Genomic DNA, 24,569 nt, shown 5'->3' on the forward strand with positions numbered 1-24,569 from the left:
GTAAAAGTGACTCTGGTGCGTTTGAAATCGAAATAATGCCTCTACAAGATGATGAAAGTTATACTGAAGATATACCGAACGATGAACCAGAACACGAGGAAGAAGAAGATGCAGAAGAGGAGGAAGAAGACGGGGAAGACAGTGAAGAACAGTCACCGCCGTTTGTTAGGAGATCATCGAGAGTAAGTACAAAGCCATCATACTTAGATGATTACATTCTTCTTGCAGAAGTGGAGTGTGAAAGACTCCTAATGGTTATTAATAATGAACCCTGGGACTACAATGAGGCGAAGAAACTACAAGTTTGGATCGACGCGTGCAAAGATGAGTTGTTCTCAATAGAGAAAAACAACACATGGATTCTTGTTGACTTACCTAAAGGATTCAAACCTATTGGTTTGAAATGGGTTTTCAAAATAAAACGGAATGCAGATGGAAGCATTAGCAAATACAAAGCTCGACTGGTAGCTAAGGGTTATGTTCAACGTCATGGTATTGATTATGACGAGGTTTTCGCTCCAGTGGCCCGTATTGAGACAATCAGACTTGTTATTGCGTTTGCAGCTTCTAAAGGATGGGTTATACATCATCTAGATGTTAAAACCGCATTCTTACATGGAGATTTGAAGGAAGAAGTGTATGTTACACAACCTGAGGGGTTCGAGATCAAGGGAAAGGAAGAGAAGGTTTATAAATTAAACAAAGCTCTCTATGGATTAAGACAAGCTCCTAGGGCCTGGAATGTGAAGCTCAATAGAATTCTACACAGTCTTGGTTTCACTAGATGCTCCAAGGAACCATCACTTTATAGAAGAGAAGAAAAACGAGGACTTCTTATTGTTTGTGTATACGTCGATGACTTGCTTGTCATAGGTTCGTGTGTACAAGCGATCATGGAGTTCAAACGAGAGATGTCAGAGAAGTTCGAGATGAGTGATTTGGGCGAGTTAACTTACTACTTGGGTATTGAAGTTAGTCAGCTTAATGGAAGAATCGTATTGTCACAAGATAAATATGCCCGTAAGATTCTCGAGGAAGCAAGCATGGACGGGTGCAATCTTACTCATATACCTATGGACATAAACCTGAGACTGTCAAAGGCTTCAAACGAGAGAAGCATTAATGAAAGAGAATACATGAGAAGCATTGGGTGTCTTCGTTATCTATTGCATACACGACCTGACCTATCTTATAGTGTTGGGTTACTTAGCAGGTATATGCAGGATCCAAAGGAATCCCACGGAGCAGCGTTGAAACAAATCCTGAGATACTTACGCGGAACTACATCATTAGGGCTCTGTTTCGGAAGGTCTACAAGTCAAGAGTTGGTCAGTTTCTGTGATAGCTCACATAACGTTGATATTGACGATGGAAGAAGCACAACCGGACACATATTCTACCTCAATCAGAGTCCTATAACTTGGTGTTCTCAAAAACAGGAGGTCGTGGCGTTATCGTCGTGTGAGGCTGAGTTTATGGCCGCAACAGAGGCAGCGAAGCAAGCTATCTGGCTCCAAGAACTCTTAAGCGAAGTTGTTGGTGAGACATGCAAGAAAACAACTATTAGAGTTGATAACAAGTCAGCAATTGCTCTCACTAAGAATCATGTGTTCCACGGACGAAGCAAGCATATACATCGGAGATTTCACTTTATAAGAGAGTGTGTAGAAAACGAGCAAGTTGAGGTTGACTATGTTCCAGGGAATGAACAAAAGGCGGACATATTAACCAAGTCACTTGGCCGTGCTAAGTTTGCAGATATGAGAAGACTGATTGGAGTTCAAAATGTGAAAGATGAAGACTTCAAGCTTAGGGGGGACAATATTGAGATAAACTTGAAGTTAGCTTAGGTTATAAGTTATCCTAATCCTATTGAGGTTGTGATATATAAAGGATTAGGATATACATGAAAGTGAAAGTGATTACAAGAAGAAGCAGGAAGAGGGTCGATTTATAGAGGCGGGTAAAAGTCAATTATAAACAGACGTCAGTATCTTTCTTTATTAGTTGCTCTGACGACCAAGCAACGCTACGGTCTTTTCTTACTTTATTTTTCTCTCTTTCTCATCTCCCCGTTAATCATTTATGAACCGACTTTCTTAGTCGTTTAATTATTTAATTATTTCGTATTACCACTAATCTTTAATCTATGCTTTATTCATGGGCATAATTCAAATATTTCGTATTATCACTAATCTTTAATCTATGATTTATTCATGGGCATAATTCTTCATCTTTCTTGGTATAAATATTGTTTTTTTAGTATAGGCCAATGTCTTGTCCATTAAGGATGAACCAATTATTTTCCTTCCTGATTACAATATTTGGAACAAACGCTCTTCAACATGTATGGTCAACAGGAAAAAGACGTAAGAACAGATTCATGGCTAGTCTATGTATCTGTATGCAAATATCTTAGATCGCAAGTATGTTAGTGCATAAAGAAAGGACACATAGAAATTTGTTAACGAGGTTTGTTTCCTACATCCCCGGGACCAAGTCTAGAACTCATTCACTAGAAAAGATAGCAACTACAATTGCTATATGGTACCAGCACACATCCGTGCCGACCACTCTTATCTAGAATTATAATGATGAGAGAACTACTACTCTTTGTCTTCTTGACGAGTATAATTCTCTCTAACAAAACTACCAACAGATCTCTCAACTGTCTGGTAGGACGACGTCATACACATCCATATGCATCTTCAATAAATCCTAGACGCGTGACTGCTCCTGTCACCGCCTTCGTCTCTTTATACTCCAACGAGTAAACTCTAATCTTCTCAAGCCCACTAATCTCATCTTATTAATTAGGCTTTTTGTTGTAACTAAGTTCATATAGATCTTCTAATGTCTTGAAGCCCACGTGACTCTTTTCCTTTAATAGTCATCCATTGCATAAGAAAATATCCCACATCATCGCATTTTGATATTTCTTTTTTCTTCTTCGAAGCGTGTGTCACACACCACTCTCCATGTGTAACACAGGTGCACGAACCAAAGCTTCACCGCTGCAGCAACTTTGTTTTCTACGTTCAGCACCTTCTAGACATCGTCTTGTCACAGCTACTCATGTTGCGTCTCACAGCTTCATACAAACTCAGTCAACATAACTCAACAATCTCTCCCTTGTTGTCTAAGTTTAAGGATCCATGGGAAATCTCCAACAGCTTCTCGTTACATCAAGCATGATGCTCAAAAGATCAATCTTCTTCGAAAGAAAAACCAATACTTCGTTGTCAAAAAATGCATGTTGTTTTGTTTTGTTAATTTTTTATTCATATATAATTTCAATAGAGATTTCTCACACGGGTTTCACACACACAAAATGATTCTACTATTTATTGAATAACTTATACAATGAATAGTATGGTTACCAGATACACTTTAATCTTACAAAATAGCCATGAAAATCGATTATGATTTATACCCAATTCAATTTGGTCTAACATGTAACGCTGTGTTGTGTGATAACGTGTATAAGAAAAAAAACACGGAACTGCTTATTAAATATTGAGATTCTGAATTAAATGTTAAAAAATATAGTTTTAAACCTATAGAGTTAGGTGATGAATGCATAAACAATGACAAAACAGAGGTTTTGAAAGCAACTACGGCTATAAGAAAGTGGAAGGGAACTTCATCACATTTTCATGTTTTTTTCTTGTGTATCACATAGACATGTACAGAAGGAATAAATGGGAATGTGTTCACACGACTGAAAATTTGGACCGGTAAAAACAGAGTCTTCAGGTGAACTTTCTTCACTGCTCCGTGAAATTTGATGAATGAAACCTGGGCTGTATGAATAAAACTTCAGACGTCACCTCCAGCAGGAACACATTTCATACGTCAGACAAAGTTTTACAGAGGATCAGAACAGAGTTTTTAAGCTTTAGGGTCAGCGCATTTTAGCAATGATGGCGACATTTCCTAGGTGATATGGCGAGAGATGGGAAGCATTACAGCTTCAATTGAGCCTCCTTGTTTTTGGAGAAACGTAAGTCTATCAAGCAAGATCAATGTCTCAAGCACTGGTCCTAATGCAGCTCGAACAGACCAGTGCGGGCCTATCAGTTCCTGCTTTTTATTTATTTATATCGAGTTTAACATTACCAAAGACAAGCATCCGTCAATTTGTGAGAATCAGAGACAAAAGAGAGAGCGACTGAGTTGAGAAATACCTTACCTTGAAAGCATTAGCTTCCTTCTGTATTGTCCATTATTGTATCTATCTTGGATAGTTGGATGTGGCAGCGTTGATAGGGCCGTACTGGTCTATTTGGTGGTGTTAAAGCAGGAACTGATAGGGCCGTACTGGTCTATTTGAGCTGCATTAGGACCAGTGCTTGAGACATTGATCTTGCTTGATAGACTTATGTTTAGTGGCGAATGTACTTTGAATTTGGGTGGGGCAGCAGCCCGCCATAGATTTGAAAATTTAGTGTAATTTTATATAGATTTTTAGTATTGCCTCTGTCAAATTTATTAAGGTATTAAACAGTATTTTATAATTTTGGCCCACGTAAAAATAACATCCGCCACTTTTATGTTTCTCCAAGAATAAGGACACTGAAAGTTGTAATGCTTCCCCATCATCATTGACCAAAAAAAAAAAGTTGTAATGCTTCCCCATCATCATTGATCCCACCATCTCACCCAAGAATGTCGTCATCATTGTTAAAAGGCGCTGACCCTAGAGCTTAAATTTTTTGCTTTTAGCCTTTTACCAGTCCCCCATCTTCTGTTGTGTGAACATAGTCCCATATCTTCCTTGTGTTCGTGTTATATACGAGAAAATGTGATCATGTTTCCTTTGACTTTTCACCGTAATTGCTTTCAAATCCACGATTTGTATCATTGTTTATGCATTTCATCACCTAACTTTGTAGGTTTAACTCTTTTTTCAAAAAAAAAAAAACTTTGTAGGTTTAACTATTATTTTAAAACCTATCATTGAAAATCCATATTTAATAAAAAACTAGATTTTCACCCGCCCAACCGGGCGGGTTTTTGTTTCATTTATGTTTATATAATTGTTTTATTGTCATTTTCAAAGTTATTGTATCATGAGATAAATGTAGATAGTTTTTAAAAAATTAAACTTTTAGCTCCATAGATTTATATGATCGAGTAAATAATTAAACATTATGTTTTTAAAAATTTGGAGAATAAACTATATAGTTTTTTTAAAAAATGGTTTAAGGTAAAATAGATTAATGATATACAAATAGATTAATGGTAAACATATATAAGTATACAAACTATATTAAACATATATAATTTGTTGGACAGTACATTCCTGTTGACATGGACACTGAGAACGTGTCTATCAGTCGCCATTCACCAAAACGCAGTTTGCTGTGTGCGTACGTTGAATGTAATTCCTCTTGCACGAACAGTGAATTTTATCACCCTGATCAAATAATAGAGATCAAAACTTAGTACATAAACGCATAATCTTACTAAAAACAGATAAGGACTAATCATCTCACAGTCTGATCAGCGAAAATTAACTCTAGAGTATCTCCTCCATATTTGGTTCTCTGTCTCCACGAATGAAGCAATTTCACTTGAATGAGCCATCCTTGCTTGAAGGGCTTGACGTTTTTGAGCAAAGAAATCATCTTATTCTGAGACATGGCTTTAAAGTTTTGAGTTTGTAGTGATGAAGAATATTATGAGTCTTCCTATCTGTATATATAGCTGTCTATTTAGTACTAGTGTATTCAATTAAGTGTATTCTCTGAGATTTATAAAAGATCTTTTTAAAATATAGTATTATCTGAATTGGTTGTTATATAACGTGATTGTAGTATATAAGATGGTTTTGTTTTGAATATTCCGAAAGAATTAAGGATAATATCACAGAAAATCAAGGCAACAATCTATGATATTTTAATAATGCTTGGAATATTCTATAGTTTTGTTCAGTATCGATAATGATATGTATTATATCAAAGATAATATTGCTTTTTTAATCAAACGAAAATCTATCTATTTTTTAAAAGTTGATGGAAGAAGTTCTATTCACATATGAAGTTCATATATGTTCAGAGTTTCAAAATGTATGAATGTACTTTAAAAATTATTCACATATCAAAGAACTAAAACAATGAAACTGTATCAAATGACCAGAAGAAAGTTCTAAAAATCATGGGAAACTGATCACACCATGTACACCAAGAAGCAACGAAGCTGTTGCTTAAAAACAAAATGCTTCAGACTTGTGATTAATTATAATTGAAGTTCTGCAAATAAAGTGAAACTGATAACGCCATGTATACCAAGAAGGAAAGAAAGTGTTGCTTTAAAATGAATTGGTCGACTTTGATGAATTATAGTATAATAATGATTGTAGATGTTCATTCGTGCCTCTCTGTTTTGTTTCATGATTTTTTTGTTAGGTTTGGTTAATTACAGTTTGCTTTTGGTTTAATGTTTGATTAATTATAGTTTTGTTTTGGTCTAGGAGAAAATATGACGATTAGTAATTGAGATGAAATAATATGAATATTAAAAATACAATTTGACCAACTCTAGTAAGTAGTTAATTTTCTAAAATATCACACATGAATGAGAAGTTGTGACTTCTCTTTTAATAGAATAGATTCCGTACATGTTATCACATTATTACTAGTTTTTTATTAACAGTATCCCGAACCTATAGATATGTTTTATTGACAGTATCCCAAACCTATAGAAATGTTCAAACTAATCCTCAAATGGAACTGTAGACATGTCAATTATGATCAAAATCCACAGTATTCTGTTTAACACTATAAATTACTGAGTTTGGATTTAATTATATAAACTAAAAATTAGGTCTTTCGAGTTTAACCTATTTAAACTTTAAGTGTTTTGAGGTTAAACATATTTGGGATAAACCGGTTCAAAAAATATTTAATCTATTTAATTATTTAAAATATTTAATTTTCTAAGAGATTAATTTAGACTATTCTCTTATATGGTAAGTTTTTTATTCTATATATTTGATATTAATTTAAAATATTTAATAATTTAAGATTGCTTTGACATTGATTTGTTTATAACAAAATTTTAAAGTTTATGAATGCTGAAGAAAGAAAGTCTAGATTGAATTTAAATTTTAGTTTATAATATTTATAAATATTAATATGTTATTTGGATCGCGGAATGTAAACTTTTTAAATTAAATATGTATATACATGTCAATTTTTTTTATATTTATATGTAACTTTTGATGACGATGAGAACATTAAGTCATTGAAGAACATCATGATCTTGATCCTATAAAATTGAAAGAATTTATTTTATTTTTATTTGTTATTACGTTTTATTTGGTTTAGTAGGTAAGTTTATTTTATTTTGGATTTATAAACATATGAATGATTATTTAAATTTAATGTATTCAATTTTAAAATTTTAAATCTGAAAGACTCAAAAAAATTATATAACTTTTTAGAGTCGGGCTGAGCTTTGAAATATGTGCCTAAAATTTTACGGGACAGATCTGGTCAGGGCAACCGATTGATACTCTAATGCAGCTTACATATGGACTACTCTCTCTTCAAATATTTAAATGAGGCCTAATTAATATTGATATATAGTTTCACACTCAATTTTAAAATTAAAAACAAAATAGAATTTCATTATGCTAGGTGGTGTGACACAATGATACTTAGAGCACCCCCATCAATGAACCCCTCTTGGGGTTCATCCTTTTAATATTTTATTATTAAACTTTTTCTATTTTCTTTTTGATTTTCTTAAAAAAAAAAAAAAATTGACCAATCGCGGGCCACCACGACACGTGGGGTCCGCGCTACAGTGACGAACTTCAGGAGAAAAGAGTTCAACCCAAAAAACTTTAGGAGATGGGGTTCATCACTGTGCATATATATTTTTTTTTTTTTTTGGGAAGGGTGTGAACCCCACCCATGAACCCCTAATGGGCATGGTCTTACTAGTACAAATTAAATAGGTTAGAATTCCTAATATATCTACATGGTTAGTTTGTTAGATTAAAGTGTATAATGTAATACTCTGATTCATTTGGTGAATTATTTCGATATATAAAATGCTTTTGTGTATGTGAATCTCTGTGAGAAATCTCTATTCAAGTATATGAATAAAATAACTTTACAAAAGGAAATCATGATGCATTCTTTTGAAAGGTTTGCTTTCCTTTTTTGACAATACATGTTGAAAAGCATTTATTCAAATATTATAAACAAGAAAGCAAATAATTGGTTCATCCATAATTAGACTTGTCATAGGCATAATACTAAAAATAATATCTCCTTTAGAGGGAAATCCTTATTTGACCCTATATCTCATTCCTTAATCTCTCGAGGACATATTTTTTTTTAGTTTTATATGTCAAACGAAAAATCGTAAAATTAAACTGGAATCGTGACTGTTTTTTCATATTTTCGCAAAAATCATCAAAATATAATTAAAAATGATTTCAAAATATATTTTTTTCCAAATTTGAAAGGTATAGAACTTAAATATTTGTCTAAGGGTTCACTAATCCATATGGAGTGTTAGGATTTAGTTTTGAAGAGAAGAAAGAATTTGATTTGGAATTTTCGGTTTTGATAAAAAAAAAATTATGAAAAAATAGCATATGAAATCAAGTGAACCCATAAAAAATTAGCTCTAAAAAAATTAGGGGCATAAGAAAAGTTGACTCTGTGCTTTCCAAGAAAGATGAAGAATTTTTGCCCATGAAAGAAACGTAGAGTTGCTAATTATTCGAAAGTCAAATTAGTTAAACGAGGGTTTATCAAGAAAGTCGTTTCATAAATCATTAACCAGATAGACATTTGGAAAAATATAAGAAATAAAATAAAAGTAAAAAAAGACGGTCGTCGAGAGCAACGTATAAGATGCAAACCTGTGCAGCTTAGTCGTTGACTTTTACCCGCCAGCAGACAAAAGAACGTCTTCGTTATTCTTCGTTCATCTCTTTTCTAGTCATATATCTCAACAAACCCGTTATCTGATATCCACACACACACACGAGGCCAAACAAGAAGAGAGAGACAGCGACTCTGTTTTGACTTTTGCGTAGAGACAGAGCCTTTATATTCGAACTTTAGCCAAATAGAAAACCTGCCACTTCTGAATCACTTTCTCTCTCCCTCCCTCAGGTGGGTTTCTCTTTTCTTCTCTCCTTTTTTTCTGTTAATATCGTTTAATCCTCGTCTGTTTCTAGTTTTTGCTCTCAATCTTGAGAAGACCAAGATTGCAAGCTAACAGCTTTTTATAGTTGCTTTAACTTTTAAGGTTTTTGGTCTCCACTAGAGTGTTTTTAAGGTTTATTATCTGGAAAATGATTCTTTTATTTGTAATTTAAATGGATCTATCAAGTATCACCTATGGCTGGTTTACTAGTTAAAAGTCAAATCTTGTTTCGTGGGTAAACATTATAATTAATCGCAGAAACAGTTCACAGGCCTGTCTTTTACCGATGGATTGCTTCTGGTTCTCACGCCACAAGAGTGGAGGAAAGCCTTCAGAAGTTGATGGAGGTAAATATACATGATTTAATGGTTATTGAAATAGAAAGGTTACTACTTTCTGCATTGTTTTTAAATAGAAGGTTTCCTCTAATTAGTGTGTATATATATACGCAAACAGAACTTTCAGTGTCAGACAAGGTAAAGATTTACAAATACAAAGAGATTCGTCAGGCTACAGATGATTTCAATCCCGTGAACAAAATTGGAGAAGGAGGGTTTGGTTCTGTGTACAAGGTAAATAAGAAAAAAAGATCTTTTGCTTACTCTTCTTTCTCAAATGCTCTCTTCATCTTCTTAATTCTCTGGGGGAAAACAAATTCTATGACTATAGGGTCATCTTAAAGATGGAAAGGTCGCAGCTATCAAAGTCCTGTCGGCTGAATCAAGACAAGGTGTAAAAGAGTTCTTGACCGAGATCAATGTGATATCAGAGATACAGCATGAGAATCTAGTTAAGTTATATGGATGCTGCGTGGAGGGGAATCATAGGATTCTTGTTTACAACTATCTCGAGAACAATAGCCTTGACAAGACGCTTCTAGGTGATTCTCGTTGTTTGTTAAACTCTCTAGGTGTTTGTAATGTCATCTCTAACCGAGTCAATGTTTTTTTTTTTTGCAGCTGGGGGATACACTAGGAGTGGGGTACAGTTTGATTGGAGTACACGTGCCAATATCTGCATTGGGATTGCTAAAGGTCTTGCATTTCTTCATGAAGAAGCAAGGCCACAAATAGTTCATAGAGATATCAAGGCAAGCAACATTTTACTTGACAGACACTTGTCCCCCAAGATATCTGATTTTGGACTTGCAAGGCTTATGCCACCGAACATGACTCATGTCAGCACTCGTGTCGCTGGTACACTGTGAGTTCCAAACGCTTCTATCTCCCTTCTTTTCTTGTTCAGGTCTTTACATTTGTTCACACATGTATTAATTTGGCAGTGGTTATCTAGCGCCAGAGTATGCGGTTAGGGGACAGTTAACACGTAAAGCAGATATATACAGCTTTGGAGTCCTTCTTATGGAGATAGTCAGTGGAAGAAGTAACAGAAACTTGCGGTTGCCCACAGAATATCAATATCTTCTAGAAAGAGTAAGCCTCTTGCTTAGTATATTTATAACAACTCACCAGAGCTGGGTCACTCTCGCATTCACTATGTGTTTATCTGATCTAGTTCGCAGTGTCTAAGTTCTTAACCTTGTCTTGCATTCCACAGGCTTGGGAACTTTATGAGAGGAATGAGCTAGTGGATCTTGTTGATACAGGGTTAAACGGAGTCTTTGACGCAGAAGAAGCTTGCCGGTACCTAAAAATAGGTCTTTTGTGCACGCAAGATAGTCCTAAGCTAAGGCCAAGTATGTCCAAGGTGGTAAAACTGTTAACGGGGGTGAGGGGTTTAGACAACAAGAAAATAACAAGGCCGGGTTTGATATCTGATTTTATGGACTTGAAAGTGAGAGAACCGGTGGAAACAAAGGCAGGGGAAGTGAACAGACACAACTACGTAAACCCTTCTTCTTATAATGTCACCTCTAGCTCTGGCACTAGAGATAACTCATCAGGGGCTTCATCAGCTAATGCGGGTTGTTCATTCAGCAGTACCATTTAGAGAAGAATAAAGTTCTTTTTTTTTCTGAACAGTTTTTGTTTTTGAGATATAAGTGGCCGTGGGAGAAAAAGCGGCTGATGTTTCTGTGTGTCTCATCATCATCATCTTCTTCTTCTTATTTATTGAGTTCTCAGAGAGGTTTCTCTTAGGTTTTGAATCAATAGCGACTCTCAAAAATGCGGTTTTCTGCCTCGTTGTTGTTAAAGTTCTCTTCAGTTGCATTTTGCAAACAAAGATTTGAGTGTATATATATAGAAGTTTGAAACTGATATGGTTTGAGTGTATGTATATAATATGTGACGGTTCTATTTATACACCACTACATTGAGCGTTTTATGAAGATTTATGCATAACGGACCATGCTAAAGAAGATCAAAGATATCATGTAAGTTTTTCTTCCTTATCGAATGGTGGTGTATATGTATTAACTAACCGCTGATAAATAGCTTCCATAGAGAATATAAAGTTATGATTCAGTGGTTGTACTCTAGTTTAGTGTTGCTAAAAAAAACAGAGCAAGTAAAAAAGTAGGGATGTACATGTTGGTTTTGTTATGATTTCGGTTTGGTTTGTTTGGGTCTAAAAAACTTTAACCAAAGTCAACCCAAATTAATTCGATCTAGTTTATGTTTGGTTTGGTTCAATTTTAGTTCAGTTTGGTTCGTGTTCGGTTTGATTTTAATCCGGATTGATTTGTATTCAATTTAGTTTAATTTAATTTCATTTATGTTTATTCAGTTCGAGTGAACTTTTAGTTTTGTTGTACAGTTACAACTATATCAGAAATTATACAAATATAGATTTTTATAGATTTTTCTAATTGTTTATAAAATCTATTTTTATAAATTAGAAAAATCTATAAAATCACTAAAAGTTCACTGAATATTTGTTTATTCAATGTATAAAATTCATATTTTTTTATTTTACTTTTAGTTGTTTTTATTCTATCTATCAGAAATAAAATCTATAAATTATATTTAGTGTTTATTCAATTAGAAAAAATCTATGTTTATTCTATGTTTATTCAATTAGAAATATATTTGTATAATTACAAATATATTCTATATTTCTAACTAAAATCTATAATATCACTAAAACTTTTAGTGATTTTATAGATTTTTCTAATTGTTTATATATTTCTAATTATACAAATATAAATTTTTATAGATTTTTCTAATCTATAAAATCTAGAAATTATACAAAGATTTTTATAGATTTTTATAGATTTTTCTAATATTCAGTTCGAGTGAACTTTTAGTTTTATACAAATATCAGAAATAAAATCTATAAATTATATTTAGTGTTTAGTGTTTAGGCTAAATCTTAATATATTAAATCTTAATATTAAAAGTATAGTTTATTAATCTATTTAAAAAACACTTCGGTTTTTTTTGAATCTGTTTAGAATGAAACTGAACAAAACCGAATCATTTGGGTTGATCAAATTTTGAACTAAATGGTTTAGACATATATTTTGATTTGGTTTGAATTGGTTTGGGTTTGGATGAGTTTGTTTGCTTTGAGTCAGTTCGTATTTTTGCTCAATCCCTAGTAAAAAGAATGGAAAACAACAAAATAATTTGTAAGGATAAAAATCTGCCAGTTACCATATATTTGATAAGTTACACCGCGAATATCGGAACCGTAGATTCGAAGTATTCACGTATATAAATGCGTTTTTAGGTCTAGGTTTGGGACTCTCTCATCGCCAGACTTCATTGTGCGTTTTGGAGAGAATCAATCATCATAATCACACTAGTAGCCAATTCCACCATGAACTTGACGTCTCCATTGTTTTCATACACAAACTATTGGATTAAGCCAAAATCATCATGAACTAATTTTTATTTTGAATTTCCCACATAATTTTTTTCAATCTGGTCAATTACTACATAACAGGAATCAATTTTGGTTTAGTTGCTGATGTGGTACTTACGCGGACGCCATGTAGGAAATTAGGTTAATTCGGTTTGACATCTGTCCAATTTTTTTAAATCAAGTAGTACAAAACGACGTCGTTTTGATATTTAAAAAATATTTTCAAAGAGGATCAAACACTAGAACTTAGAGTTCTTCGTGGAGTGCTCAACCACTAGACTAATCATATTTTCAACGATTACATTCCATTACAATAATACTTGAACTAAATATTTTCGACAAGCAAACTAACGTCTATGAGAATAAAATAGATTAAAAAGAGGTTTAAACATATTTGCTTCATCTCCTTCGATTCAAGATCGTCTCCACTGAATCTCTCTCCACTAACAAATATCTTCGTAAAAATCACCAACTAGTTATTTGCTTCTCCGTCTTTCTTTGATTGAGACTTGAGTGTGACTGTATCACGGAAGAATGAGTTGAACGTAAATCTGGGGGGGATTTATTTCCTGGGTGGTCTACGTGCGATTCATTGAAGAATTGAAGGAGGAACAATGGCTAAAGTAAAGAGGGAGACGGTGGTGGCATGCATGACTTGTTCCCTCTGCGACAATCTCCTCTGTGGCGCCACCACCATCTCTGAGTGTCTTCACACTTGTTCGTTCTTATTTAGAATATTTAGTTCAAGTATTATTGTAATGGAATATAATCGTTGGAAGTTTAATTAGTCTAGTGGTTGAGCACTTCTTTGAAGAATTCTAAGTTTGTTCAATCCTTCTTGACAACGAATTTTGTTAAAATATCAAAACGACGTCGTTTTGTACTATTCGATTTAAAAAAAATGGACAGATGTCAAACTGAATCAAACCAATTTTTTACATAGCGTCCACATAAACACCACATCAGCAACTAAACTGAAATTGATTCCGGTTATGTAGTAATTGACCAGATTATAAAAGTTCATGTGGGAATTTCAAAATAAAAATTAATTTATGATGCTTTTGGCTTGATCCAATAGTTTGTGTATGAATACAATGGAGACTCTAAGTTTATAGTGGAATTGGCCGTTTTTTCCCTTTTCGTGTCCGTGTGATTTCGTAAGGAATATTTTTATTTAGCTCCGTAATCTACAAAGATGGTCCACAACCTGTTCCGGAATCAACAGAGAGTCCACAACGCGTTCCAGAATCAACAGAAATGGCTCTTGTTTCTACTTCATGCGCGGACATGTAAGCTGCCAGGAGTGAAGTGCCCGGGCCAAAACTGCGTTACTGTTCAGAACTTAGTGAGGCACATGAAGAGTTGTGTAGAACCTCAGTGTTTGTATCCTCGTTGCCGTCCCACAAAGTCATTGATTAGCCACTATATAGCCTGCAAGGATCTTCTGTGCCCCGTCTGTGTACCAGTGAAGACCTACCGTCAGCGACAAGCTAATGTCCGTGCCCTGGCCGGTTTGAAAATCGAAAGCAGTACAGTGGACAAAGCTCTAGCATCAAATGACTCAGTACGCTCCTCTGAATAATCAAACCTGTGACCGTTCTGGTTGCATTGCTGCCTCTGTTTTTTTTCTTTTTTTCCTAAGAACCAATGTTATTTTAGTGTTTGAGAACTGTTCTTGGTTATAATTTCATGAGGGACAACTATTTCAAACTGACCCACTTGATCTTCCAAAATTTCCATTTTAAACATGTTGCAGCTACATGAACCCTTTGTCTAAACCTTCAACTTTTAATTTACAACAATTGCATCTTCCCACCATATCATGTTATGTATCTCGTTGATCTTTCATTGGATTGAGTTAGTATTGTCTCAATGTGGGCTGGGAGTGGGACAAGATCCAACTGATTACTGTCTTGGCTGCGTTACTGTATATCTTCAATGTTCTGTTCCTTTAGATTTTCTTGATAGTTACACTTCATGGGGTACTAGTTTTTAACTGAGCCTCCTTGATCTTCGAGAGTACATGCGAAACTTGTCTAAGCCTTCATCTTTTTATTGCATTGATTTCACTGTTAGTTAATTATCTCAATCGAAGATAGGAACGATCGAACTTATTACCTTTTTGGATATGAAATATGAATGTCTGCTCTGTTTTAATTTTCTTGGGTTGCATATCTTGTCACGTTGGTGTTTTTATCGTTGACGAATTGTCTCCACCTGGGACAATGATAATAACAACCTTGATCATATTAGACCTATATATAACAATTGCTCATAATCTTAAAAATAAGAGACCTGCAGGAGATAGAGAAGGTTCCTGAAAACAGAGATCAGTTGGAGATAGAGATGGCAGAGATTCTGATGCCCATGAGCGTTTAGTTGTTAAAAAACATGATCCGAATGTTTTTCATTACTTCTGTAACACGTAAAGATGAAATCATATAAGTGTAACTCCATGCTTCAGCTAGCATTTGCACTTGTTACTGCCTTGCTTGTTACAATCGTACGTAGCAACGCTGAAACGGGTTTTGATTTGGTTCCGGTTTAAGCTTTGAATATTGACTATTGACTTTCAAATGATTTTATTCAATGTTCAACAAATTGTTTTCTTTTTTTACTAAAATGTTCCATTAACTGTTACACGGTGATTATTGGTTATGTGGATGTCTAGACTGCCTCTCTGAACGCTTAGACCGATTTTTACAACACTGATTTTGTTATTAAATATCCAGAAAAAGAAGTTAGTATCTGCAAAGATAAACAGAGCAAAACTACAAGGGTAAAGTTTGTAAATGATTAGGACATTACGTATATGGATCGGACGGTCAGGAACGTAATCAATCGCCCGACACTTCTCCCTTGTCTGTTGGATTCTCTCTCTCTCTCTCGACCTCGGTTTCTCCCAATTAATTTTTCCTTTATGTATTCAGACATGAAAAGAAACATAAAGGTAATAGTTATTTAATGTGTCTTTTTTTTTTAACTTACAAAAAAATCAAAACGAAAAATCCCTAAAAAGAAAACAAAAATCCCCAAAATCGAGCGAGCGCCATCATCCCCCCCAATTCGAAGAAAGTCTCCGATTTTCAAAGTTTCATCATCCATCGTCTAGGTTTTGGAATCTCTTTCCTGATTCTTTGTTGCTCTCGTTTTGATTCAAACTTGTATTGTTCCTTTCTTTGTGTGAGGTCGTTCACACGTGCGACATCACCGACTTTATTGCTCTGTTCTACTGCGTTTCGATCATCTTAATCACCTAGTAACGTTTTTTTATTTTGTATCCGTGACCAAGTTTTGCTTCTTTGTGCCATCAATTTCAAGGTTGGATTTGAGTTTCTAGTTTTTTTTTATTTTATTTAGGGGTTTAATCACATTTTTAATATACACTTTTGGTTTCTTTATTGGTTATTGGTTATTGTTTTGATGATCATAGTATATGATTGTATGTATGAGAGTGAGAGTTTGTTTTACAGGAGCTGCTACACTGAGTGAGACCATCTGAAGAATAATCATTAAGAGAAGGAAATGAGCTTTCGAACTGGGGTGGAAGAGTTATGCAGTGTCTGTTAGTAGTTGTTGCAAGAAGAGTTAGGACAAGGAGACGAAAGTAACATGAATGTTCAGGCTCACTTGTCGGGACAGCTATCTGGGGGGCAGGTTCCAAACCAAGGGACAATGCCTCCGCAGAATAATGGCAACTCTCAAATGCAGAATTTAGTTGGTGCTTCTTCAGGTGGTGCTGGTGCTAGTGCTAGTGCTAGTGCTAGTGTAGGGGGCCCTTCACGTAACATTGTTGGTCCCATGGACCATGATATTTTGAAACTCCGTCAGTACATGCAAACCCTTGTGTAAGCCTTCTCTATGTTTCGTTGTCTTATAATGGGGTTGAGTTTACTGATATCTCAATTGTGGGATGGGAACGATCAAACTGATTATTTTCTTGGCTGCATTTTACTGTATTTTATGATAATTACTTCATGGGGGGACTCCTTGATCTTCCAGGTTTAACATGTTACAGCAACGGCAACCATCTCAGGCCGATGCTGCATCAAAGGCTAAGTATATGGATGTTGCTAGGCGCTTAGAGGAAGGGCTGTTTAAGATGGCTGTCTCAAAGGTACCTCTATATATATATATGTGTGTGTGTGTGTCTAAATGAAAACATATTTGATTAGTAGTTAGCATTTAGGATTTGTTTCACTGGTGAATCCCATCAAGATTGGCTGATACTTTTTTTTTTTTTTACATGTTGCCTCTGGATCCAGCTTCCTTAAGCTCTTTCTTTTTCGTTTGTGACATTTTTCAACTTATACTAACACAGGAGGATTACTTGAACCGGTCAACCCTTGAATCTCGGATTACAAGTCTAATAAAAGGCAGACACTTGAATAACTACAATCAGCGACATGCTAATTCTTCTTCGGTTGGAATGATGATACCAACTCCAGGATTACCACAAGCTGGGGGTACTACGATGATACCTACTCCAAGATTACCACATACTGGGGATAGTACTAGTTCGATCGTTACACCCTCTGCTGTTACTACTATAGCCGGAAACAACACAAGTAAAGCTGTAAACACTGGAAACCTTCTAGCCGCTGGTGGTGGCATGCATGGAGGTTTTTTTTTATTCATTAAAGTGATCGTAGATGCATTTCCTGGAAACTTCCATCTCATGAATCTCTGACACCTTAGCAATTTCATTGCAGGTAATATGTCTAGTGGATTCCAGAATTCATCGAGAAACTTCTCTCTTGCTTCAAGAGGGAACATGGGTTCTCAAAGAAGTATTCCCCAGATGATTCCTACACCTGGGTTCGTTAACAGTGGTACTAATAACAATAGTGTTGGATTTTCTGCCGAGCCCACGGTGGTACCTCAGTCTCAGCAGCAGAAGCAAAGGCAGGATACTGGTGGTCAGAATAGTCAAATGTTGTCTAACCAAATGACTGCTGGCAATAGACCGGAACACATGCAACCAAAGTCGGCTGGTGTGGCCAGTAACTCTGTAAATGGTGGCGTTGGAGTGAGTAAAAAAAGTGTAGACACAGGTAACTCTTCAAAAGAAATTACATCAGTCCATTAATACATGCCCCCTGTCAGATTCTGTCTTTTTCGTCTGTCCTGATCATCTCAATTTATATGTCTCCTTTTTTGTGGTTTGGCACTAGTACGAACCTGTCAGTATATTTAAAGTATGTTTCTTCATATTTCAGGGGAAGGTTATAGAACAACAAATCCTGACAACCTTGGATCTAAAAAATTGCTTGGAGGTGGGACGATGACAATTGCTCAGAATATTAAAGCAGCAAGTTTCCAGTCTGTATCCAGAGCTAACTCTTCTCTGGTGAGCAATCATTCGATTTCACTTAAACATTCATCACTTCTGGCATTCGGACTCTCAACCTTCTTTCTTTCCACTATATTATCTGCAGCCACATCAACAACAACAATTTACGCAACAGCCTAATCAGATTCAACAACAGCAGCAGAAATTTATTCAGCAAAAGACACTGAAGCAGCAGACCCTGCAGCAACATAAGTTAATAAGCAAAGATGGTTCCGGGAAACCTCAGGTGGCTTCTGACATGGTTGCAAATGTTAAACATGAACCTGGAATGGAGAACCGTATTGGAGCTTTGAACTCTCAAGCATCTGAACGACTCCAGCTTTCTCAGTTCCAGAATCAATATCAGAACTCGGGAGCAGACGCTCAACATGTCTCAGTTACAAGTCAGCCACTTTCTCAAAATAGTCAACAGAGTCAGCAAATAATGCACCCACAGAATATGGGCTCGGATACTATCAACAACTTTAGCAACCTTGCTGTTGGAGTAAAATCAGAATCCAATCCACATGATCAGTGGCCTTCCCAGTCTCAGGGAAACACTCAAATGTGTAATGGTATGTCAAGTGAACAGAACGTTCAGGAGGATTTCCGTCAAAGGGTTACCAGAATAGATGAAGCTCAACCTAATAATTTAACCGAAGGGTCTGTTATTGGTCAAAATCATACTTCTTCCACATCCGATTCCCATAGTCTGCAAAATGCTACTGGAACGACATGTAGATATGGAAACCGCGATATCAAGTTCCAAAATCAACGGAGATGGCTCTTGTTTCTACTCCATGCGCGGACATGCAAACGGCCAGGAGTGAAGTGCCCGGGCGGAAACTGCGTTACTGTTCAGAAACTACTGAGTCACATGAACGGTTGTGTAGAACCTCAGTGTGTGTATCCTCGTTGCCGTCCCACAAAGTCATTGATTAGCCACTATAAAGCCTGCAAGGATCTCCGGTGCCCTGTCTGTGTACCAGTGAAGACCTACCATCAGCAGCGTGCTCAGGCCCGTCTAAATAGCGAAAGCAGTGCAGTGAGCGCAGTGAATGGAGCTTTAGTATCAGATGATTCACCATGCGCTACCGATGGAGCGGTTACTGGTGCCCCTGGCTGTGCTGATGCTGTAGATAATTTGGAGCCTTCATCAAAACGGTTGAAGGTAGCGCCTTCTTCTCAACCAGTGGTCAGTGAGACTGAAATTTGTAAAAGCTCCATTGTTTCCAAAGCAGAGACAGAACTATCTCGGGATGCTGAAAGAAAGGATCGTATGCAGAGCGATGCACATGCGGCACTGAAGTCAGAGAAGTTGGAAGTGAAAGAAGAGATTCCTGATATTTCTGTTCAAGCAGGATGTGTCATCAAAGAGATAAAACATGAAGCTGTTGAAAATACTGCCAAGCCTAGGCCTGCCAGTGAACCAGTTCAACATGATTTATCTGGTGCCTCGGTAAAGCAAGAAAACATAAAAATGGAGCAAGAGCCGAAGGAAGAAGTTGTGGTGGAGTCTGCTGACGTTGCTGCATCAAAATCTGGAAAACCAAAGATAAAGGGTGTTTCTTTAACTGAAATGTTCACTCCCGACCAAGTGAGAGAACATATACTTGGTCTTCGTCAGTGGGTTGGCCAGGTGGGCAATTCTATTGACTTCAAAAGTTTACAGAAAATCAGTTTTTTTATTCATAGGTTCATCTTTTTATTTTCTCTTCATGGCATTGGTTTTATTACTGTTTGCTATCTAGAGGCGCAACAGTTCTCTCCACATTATCTCAAAGTATGTGCTCTCTCTGATGAATAACTTTGTCATTTAATATCTGTTTTTCTGCAGAGCAAAGCCAAAGTAGAAAAGAATCAGGCCATGGAGAATTCAATGAGTGCGAATTCCTGCCAGTTATGTGCGGTGGAGAGGCTTACATTCGAGCCACCTCCTCTTTATTGTACTCCTTGTGGTGCTCGTATCAAAAGAAACGCATTGTACTATACTGTCGGCGCTGGTGAAACTCGTCATTACTTTTGTATTCCGTGTTTTAACGAATCCCGAGGAGACACTGTACTCGCTGAAGGGACTTCAATACCGAAGGCAAAACTCGAGAAAAAGAGAAACGATGAAGAGACTGAAGAGGCGGTAAGTCTATTCACTCAATGGAGTAGTATAGTCATGTACGTGTCCCCCTCCCTTTGTAGGGTTTTCTGAGTTTGTATATTGCGCTACATGGTTCTTGCAGTGGGTCCAGTGTGATAAATGTGAGGCCTGGCAACATCAAATATGTGCTCTATTTAATGGGCGGAGGAATGATGGAGGCCAAGCTGAGTACACCTGCACAAGGTGCTATATAACTGAGGTGGAGCAAAATGAGAGAAAGCCTTTGCCTCAAAGTTCTGTTCTTGGAGCGAAAGACCTGCCAAAAACGATTCTCAGTGACCATATAGAGCAGCGTTTGTTTAAAAGGCTGGAGCAGGAAAGGACCGAGAGAGCCAAGGCTAAAGGAAAAAAATATGATGAGGTAATCTGGCGATTTGGTTTGTACACTGTACACAGCTCATGTGATATGCATCTTTTATTAAATGGCTGTAGTGAGTGCTTCTACACTGGAAACGATAGATTGAAGTTTACTGGTTGGTCACTCATTGTTTAACTTTTTTTCACTGCCACTGACAGGTTCCAACTGCTGAAGCCCTTGTGGTTAGAGTTGTTTTATCCGTTGACAAGAAGCTGGAAGTCAAATCTCGATTTCTTGAAATTTTTAGGGAGGATAATTTCCCCACCGAGTTTCCATACAAGTCCAAGGTAAGAATGATCCACACACACACCTCTATTGTATTCACTTTCATGTTCACATTTTCAGGATTCCGCTCTTCAAATAACGAAATTTCACTCTTCCATATTTTATTTTGCTAGGTTGTTCTATTGTTCCAGAAGATCGAAGGTGTAGAAGTATGCTTGTTTGGGATGTATGTCCAAGAATTTGGATCCGAATGTTCATCTCCTAACCATCGCCGTGTGTATCTCTCGTATCTGGATTCTGTTAAGTACTTTAGACCTGAGATTAAATCAGCTAATGGAGAGGCTCTGCGCACTTTTGTATACCAAGAAATTCTTGTAAGTCCTGTTTAAATGAAGGTTTCTGTGGTCTTTACATTGTATGGAGGTTTCATGAGTATACATTGATGTTTTTTTTTTTTTAAGATTGGTTACCTGGAATACTGCAAAATGCGTGGTTTCACGAGCTGTTATATATGGGCTTGTCCACCACTGAAGGGTGAGGACTATATCCTATATTGCCATCCAGAAATTCAGAAAACGCCAAAGTCTGATAAACTACGGGAGTGGTTAGTAACCAATTTGCCTTTATTGATTTTCTTCATAAACTTTTCGTATCCTTTACATCCTCCCACTTGTTTCTGGTACAGGTACTTAGCAATGTTGAAAAAAGCTGCAAAGGAAGGGATTGTAGTGGAAACTACGAATCTATATGACCATTTTTTCTTGCAAACTGGTGAATGTAGAGCTAAGGTTACGGCAGCTAGGCTCCCGTATTTCGATGGTGACTATTGGCCAGGTGCAGCAGAGGATATCATACAACAAATGGGTCAAGAAGATGATGGTAGGAAGGGAAATAAGAAAGGAATACTCAAGAAACCCATCACAAAAAGGGCTCTAAAAGCGTGTGGCCAGTCTGGTCTGCCTGGGAACACGTCTAAAGATTTGCTGCTAATGCATAAAGTAATCGTTTCTTTCTATGCACCTTCCCTCCTTGTAGTAATGTTATTTTGTATAGTTTGTTAATATTTTTTTCTGTATGTTTTTTTTAGCTTGGTGAGACCATTCATCCAATGAAGGAGGATTTCATCATGGTTCACTTGCAGCACTGTTGCAGGCATTGCTGTGCACTGATGGTAACTGGAAACCGTTGGGTTTGCAGCCAATGCAAAGATTTCCAGTTATGTGATGGGTAAGAACTGTCCTGCTCTTTTGTTTTCTCTTCTCGCGTTTGTTATTGTGTATAGCTTGGAAGCTTTAGTCTTTATCTTGTTGGAAGAGGCTTATTGGTAAACCTGTGTGCTTTTACTCTACCATTCAGGTGCTATAAGGCTGAACAGAAACGAGAGGACAGAGAAAGGCATCCTGTTAATCAAAAGGATAAACATACACTGCTTCCTGTAAGTTACATTGGCTTGTAATACACGTTACAGTTTATTTTATTTTATCTCACGAGATGGTGTCTTTTGTAGGTTGGGATCACTGATATTCCTGCAGACACCACAGATAGAGATGAGATACTTGAAAGCGAGTTTTTCGATACGAGGCAAGCATTCCTGAGTCTTTGCCAAGGAAACCATTATCAGTATGATACACTGAGGCGGGCAAAACATTCTTCCATGATGGTGCTTTATCACCTTCACAATCCAACTGCTCCTGCCTTTGTCACAACATGTAACGCATGTCACCTCGATATTGAAAGTGGTCAGGGCTGGCGCTGTGAAGTTTGCCCGGACTTCGATGTGTGCAATGCTTGTTACAGTAAAGAGAGCGGTGTTAATCATCCTCACAAGTTGACAAATCATCCATCACTAGCTGATCAAGATGCTCAGAACAAAGAAGCTAGGCAATTGCGAGTCTTGCAGGTAAATTGAAATAGTCTCTGCATCGTCTTCTCTTGCTTGCTCTAAACTTCTCTGAACTAACGTTTCCATTGTTTAATAAATTTGCAGCTAAGGAAAATGCTTGATCTTCTGGTGCATGCGGCGCTATGCCGTGCCATGTATTGTCAATATCCAAACTGCCGCAAAGTGAAAGGGCTGTTCAGACATGGTATCCGTTGCACAACACGTGCTGCAGGAGGTTGTGTTCTTTGCAAGAAAATGTGGTATCTCTTGCAAATCCACGCTCGAGCCTGTAAGGAATCAAACTGCAATGTACCTCGATGCGGGTAATCTGTCCCTTTGCTAACATTTTTGAAATTGATTTCTTTGTGGGATGATCGTTCACTAGTTTACCCTTTCTTTCAACAAGCATATGGCAAATGGTAACGTGTGATTTGTATTTGATCATTGTGAATCTATCTTTCCACTCAGGGACCTAAAGGAACATCTGAGAAGGTTAGCGCAGCAATCAGAATCACGGCGCAGAGCAGCAGTAATGGAGATGATGAGACAGAGAGCTGCAGAAGTCGCTGGGACCTCCAGTTGATTAATTTGTATATACTTATTTCATTTAGGATATAAGTGGAAGTGAAAAACTAATCTTCTTTCCGAAGGTTAAAGAAGATGGAAGAAGCTGGTGTCTCTGAGCTCCCCTCGAAGCAAGTTATATGGTAAGGCAGCAGAAATAGAGTGTATATATATAATCAACGGATCACCAACCAATCAAAAGCTATAGAGTCTGAAATCTGAAATTTATTTCTTCCTTCTTGCGACCTGACCAAAGAGCATAAAGTTAAAGCATCTATGAAGATTCTTCTACATCAGTGGCACTTAGGCTGAGAAACTCTTCAAGTCACTGTGACTTGCTCTTCTTTTTGTAGCCTGGTGTATTCATAAAACGCCTTAGCAACAATCCGCTGACTATTTATAAGTAGTTTCTTAACTTTCTAGGCAAGTAAGATGAAGGGAGTGTCTTCGGATACGTCTCTTAACATTTTTGATGCTCTGTACTAATAACATTTTTCATATCTTTAATTCAAATAGGGTTTTGGCTTTACTCAAGTGACAGACTAACATTCAAAGTGATTTTTTAGAAATAAAAAAGAAGTAAAAGTGAAGAGTGTACCGTACGTGGCCTGTTTTATTGGCTCATAACTCGTATCACTGTTCAAGAAAATAGAAACCAGATTATGTAGTCTTCCACTCTCTCTCTCTTGTTCTACTTCTATTTTATAAAACTGCCCGGATCACTTGAAGCTTTCTATACTAAGAATCCTCCGTTTCCATACTTCCAAAATTTGCTTCAATGCTGGGTTTGATATTTAACAAAGGACCTGCAACAAAAGTTTCAGAATTCAGACCATAATGTAATTTTTAATTAATATTTAAATCTGGGGTCTCTTGTGAGTTGTGACATTCATTTTTGAAGGTTAGAAAGAGAGGTTATACCTTAAAGCTTAGTTTCCACAAATTCAATAAAAAAAGGTCCAATGTTTTCTTAAAAACTGGTGTTAAAAGAAAAGTTTTCTTAAAAGCAATTCTTTTTTTTTTCTTAAAAGCAATTCTTAAGTTGTGTGGTTTATGTTTTAACTCCAAAATTAGATTTTCATTCAAGATATAACATCCATCAGATTAGAAATAG

General features: G+C 36.5%; 2 protein-coding genes across 3 annotated transcripts; both read left to right on the forward strand.

The window, feature by feature from the left end:
- Positions 1 to 8,961: 8,961 nt before the first annotated feature.
- LOC108830675 (cold-responsive protein kinase 1-like) lies at positions 8,962 to 11,458 on the forward strand. 2 transcript variants are annotated; one of them, XM_018604269.2, is made up of 7 exons: positions 8,962 to 9,140; positions 9,446 to 9,521; positions 9,631 to 9,746; positions 9,844 to 10,054; positions 10,134 to 10,377; positions 10,457 to 10,607; positions 10,732 to 11,458. In XM_018604269.2, exons 2-7 carry the CDS (start codon positions 9,461 to 9,463, stop codon positions 11,122 to 11,124), a joined length of 1,176 nt encoding a protein of 391 aa, XP_018459771.1. In that variant the 5' UTR covers positions 8,962 to 9,140; positions 9,446 to 9,460; the 3' UTR covers positions 11,125 to 11,458. The 2 variants fall into 2 exon arrangements, with proteins under 2 accessions (XP_018459771.1, XP_018459769.1); XM_018604267.2 differs by having other exon boundaries at positions 8,963 to 9,140; positions 9,439 to 9,521.
- Positions 11,459 to 15,895: 4,437 nt separating this feature from the next.
- Positions 15,896 to 23,984, forward strand: LOC108830684 (histone acetyltransferase HAC12). The gene is made up of 18 exons (XM_018604277.2): positions 15,896 to 16,054; positions 16,416 to 16,790; positions 16,945 to 17,059; positions 17,264 to 17,564; positions 17,655 to 17,996; positions 18,162 to 18,292; positions 18,381 to 19,913; positions 20,112 to 20,408; positions 20,509 to 20,787; positions 20,943 to 21,071; positions 21,183 to 21,383; positions 21,471 to 21,613; positions 21,695 to 22,007; positions 22,097 to 22,236; positions 22,366 to 22,444; positions 22,517 to 22,909; positions 22,997 to 23,214; positions 23,360 to 23,984. The coding sequence occupies exons 2-18, from the start codon at positions 16,555 to 16,557 to the stop codon at positions 23,472 to 23,474; spliced, it is 4,965 nt and encodes a 1,654-aa protein (XP_018459779.1). The 5' UTR covers positions 15,896 to 16,054; positions 16,416 to 16,554; the 3' UTR covers positions 23,475 to 23,984.
- Positions 23,985 to 24,569: the final 585 nt, after the last annotated feature.

The sequence above is a fragment of the Raphanus sativus genome, chromosome 6 (assembly GCF_000801105.2).
Source record: "Raphanus sativus cultivar WK10039 chromosome 6, ASM80110v3, whole genome shotgun sequence".
NCBI classification, from domain to species: domain Eukaryota; kingdom Viridiplantae; phylum Streptophyta; class Magnoliopsida; order Brassicales; family Brassicaceae; genus Raphanus; species Raphanus sativus.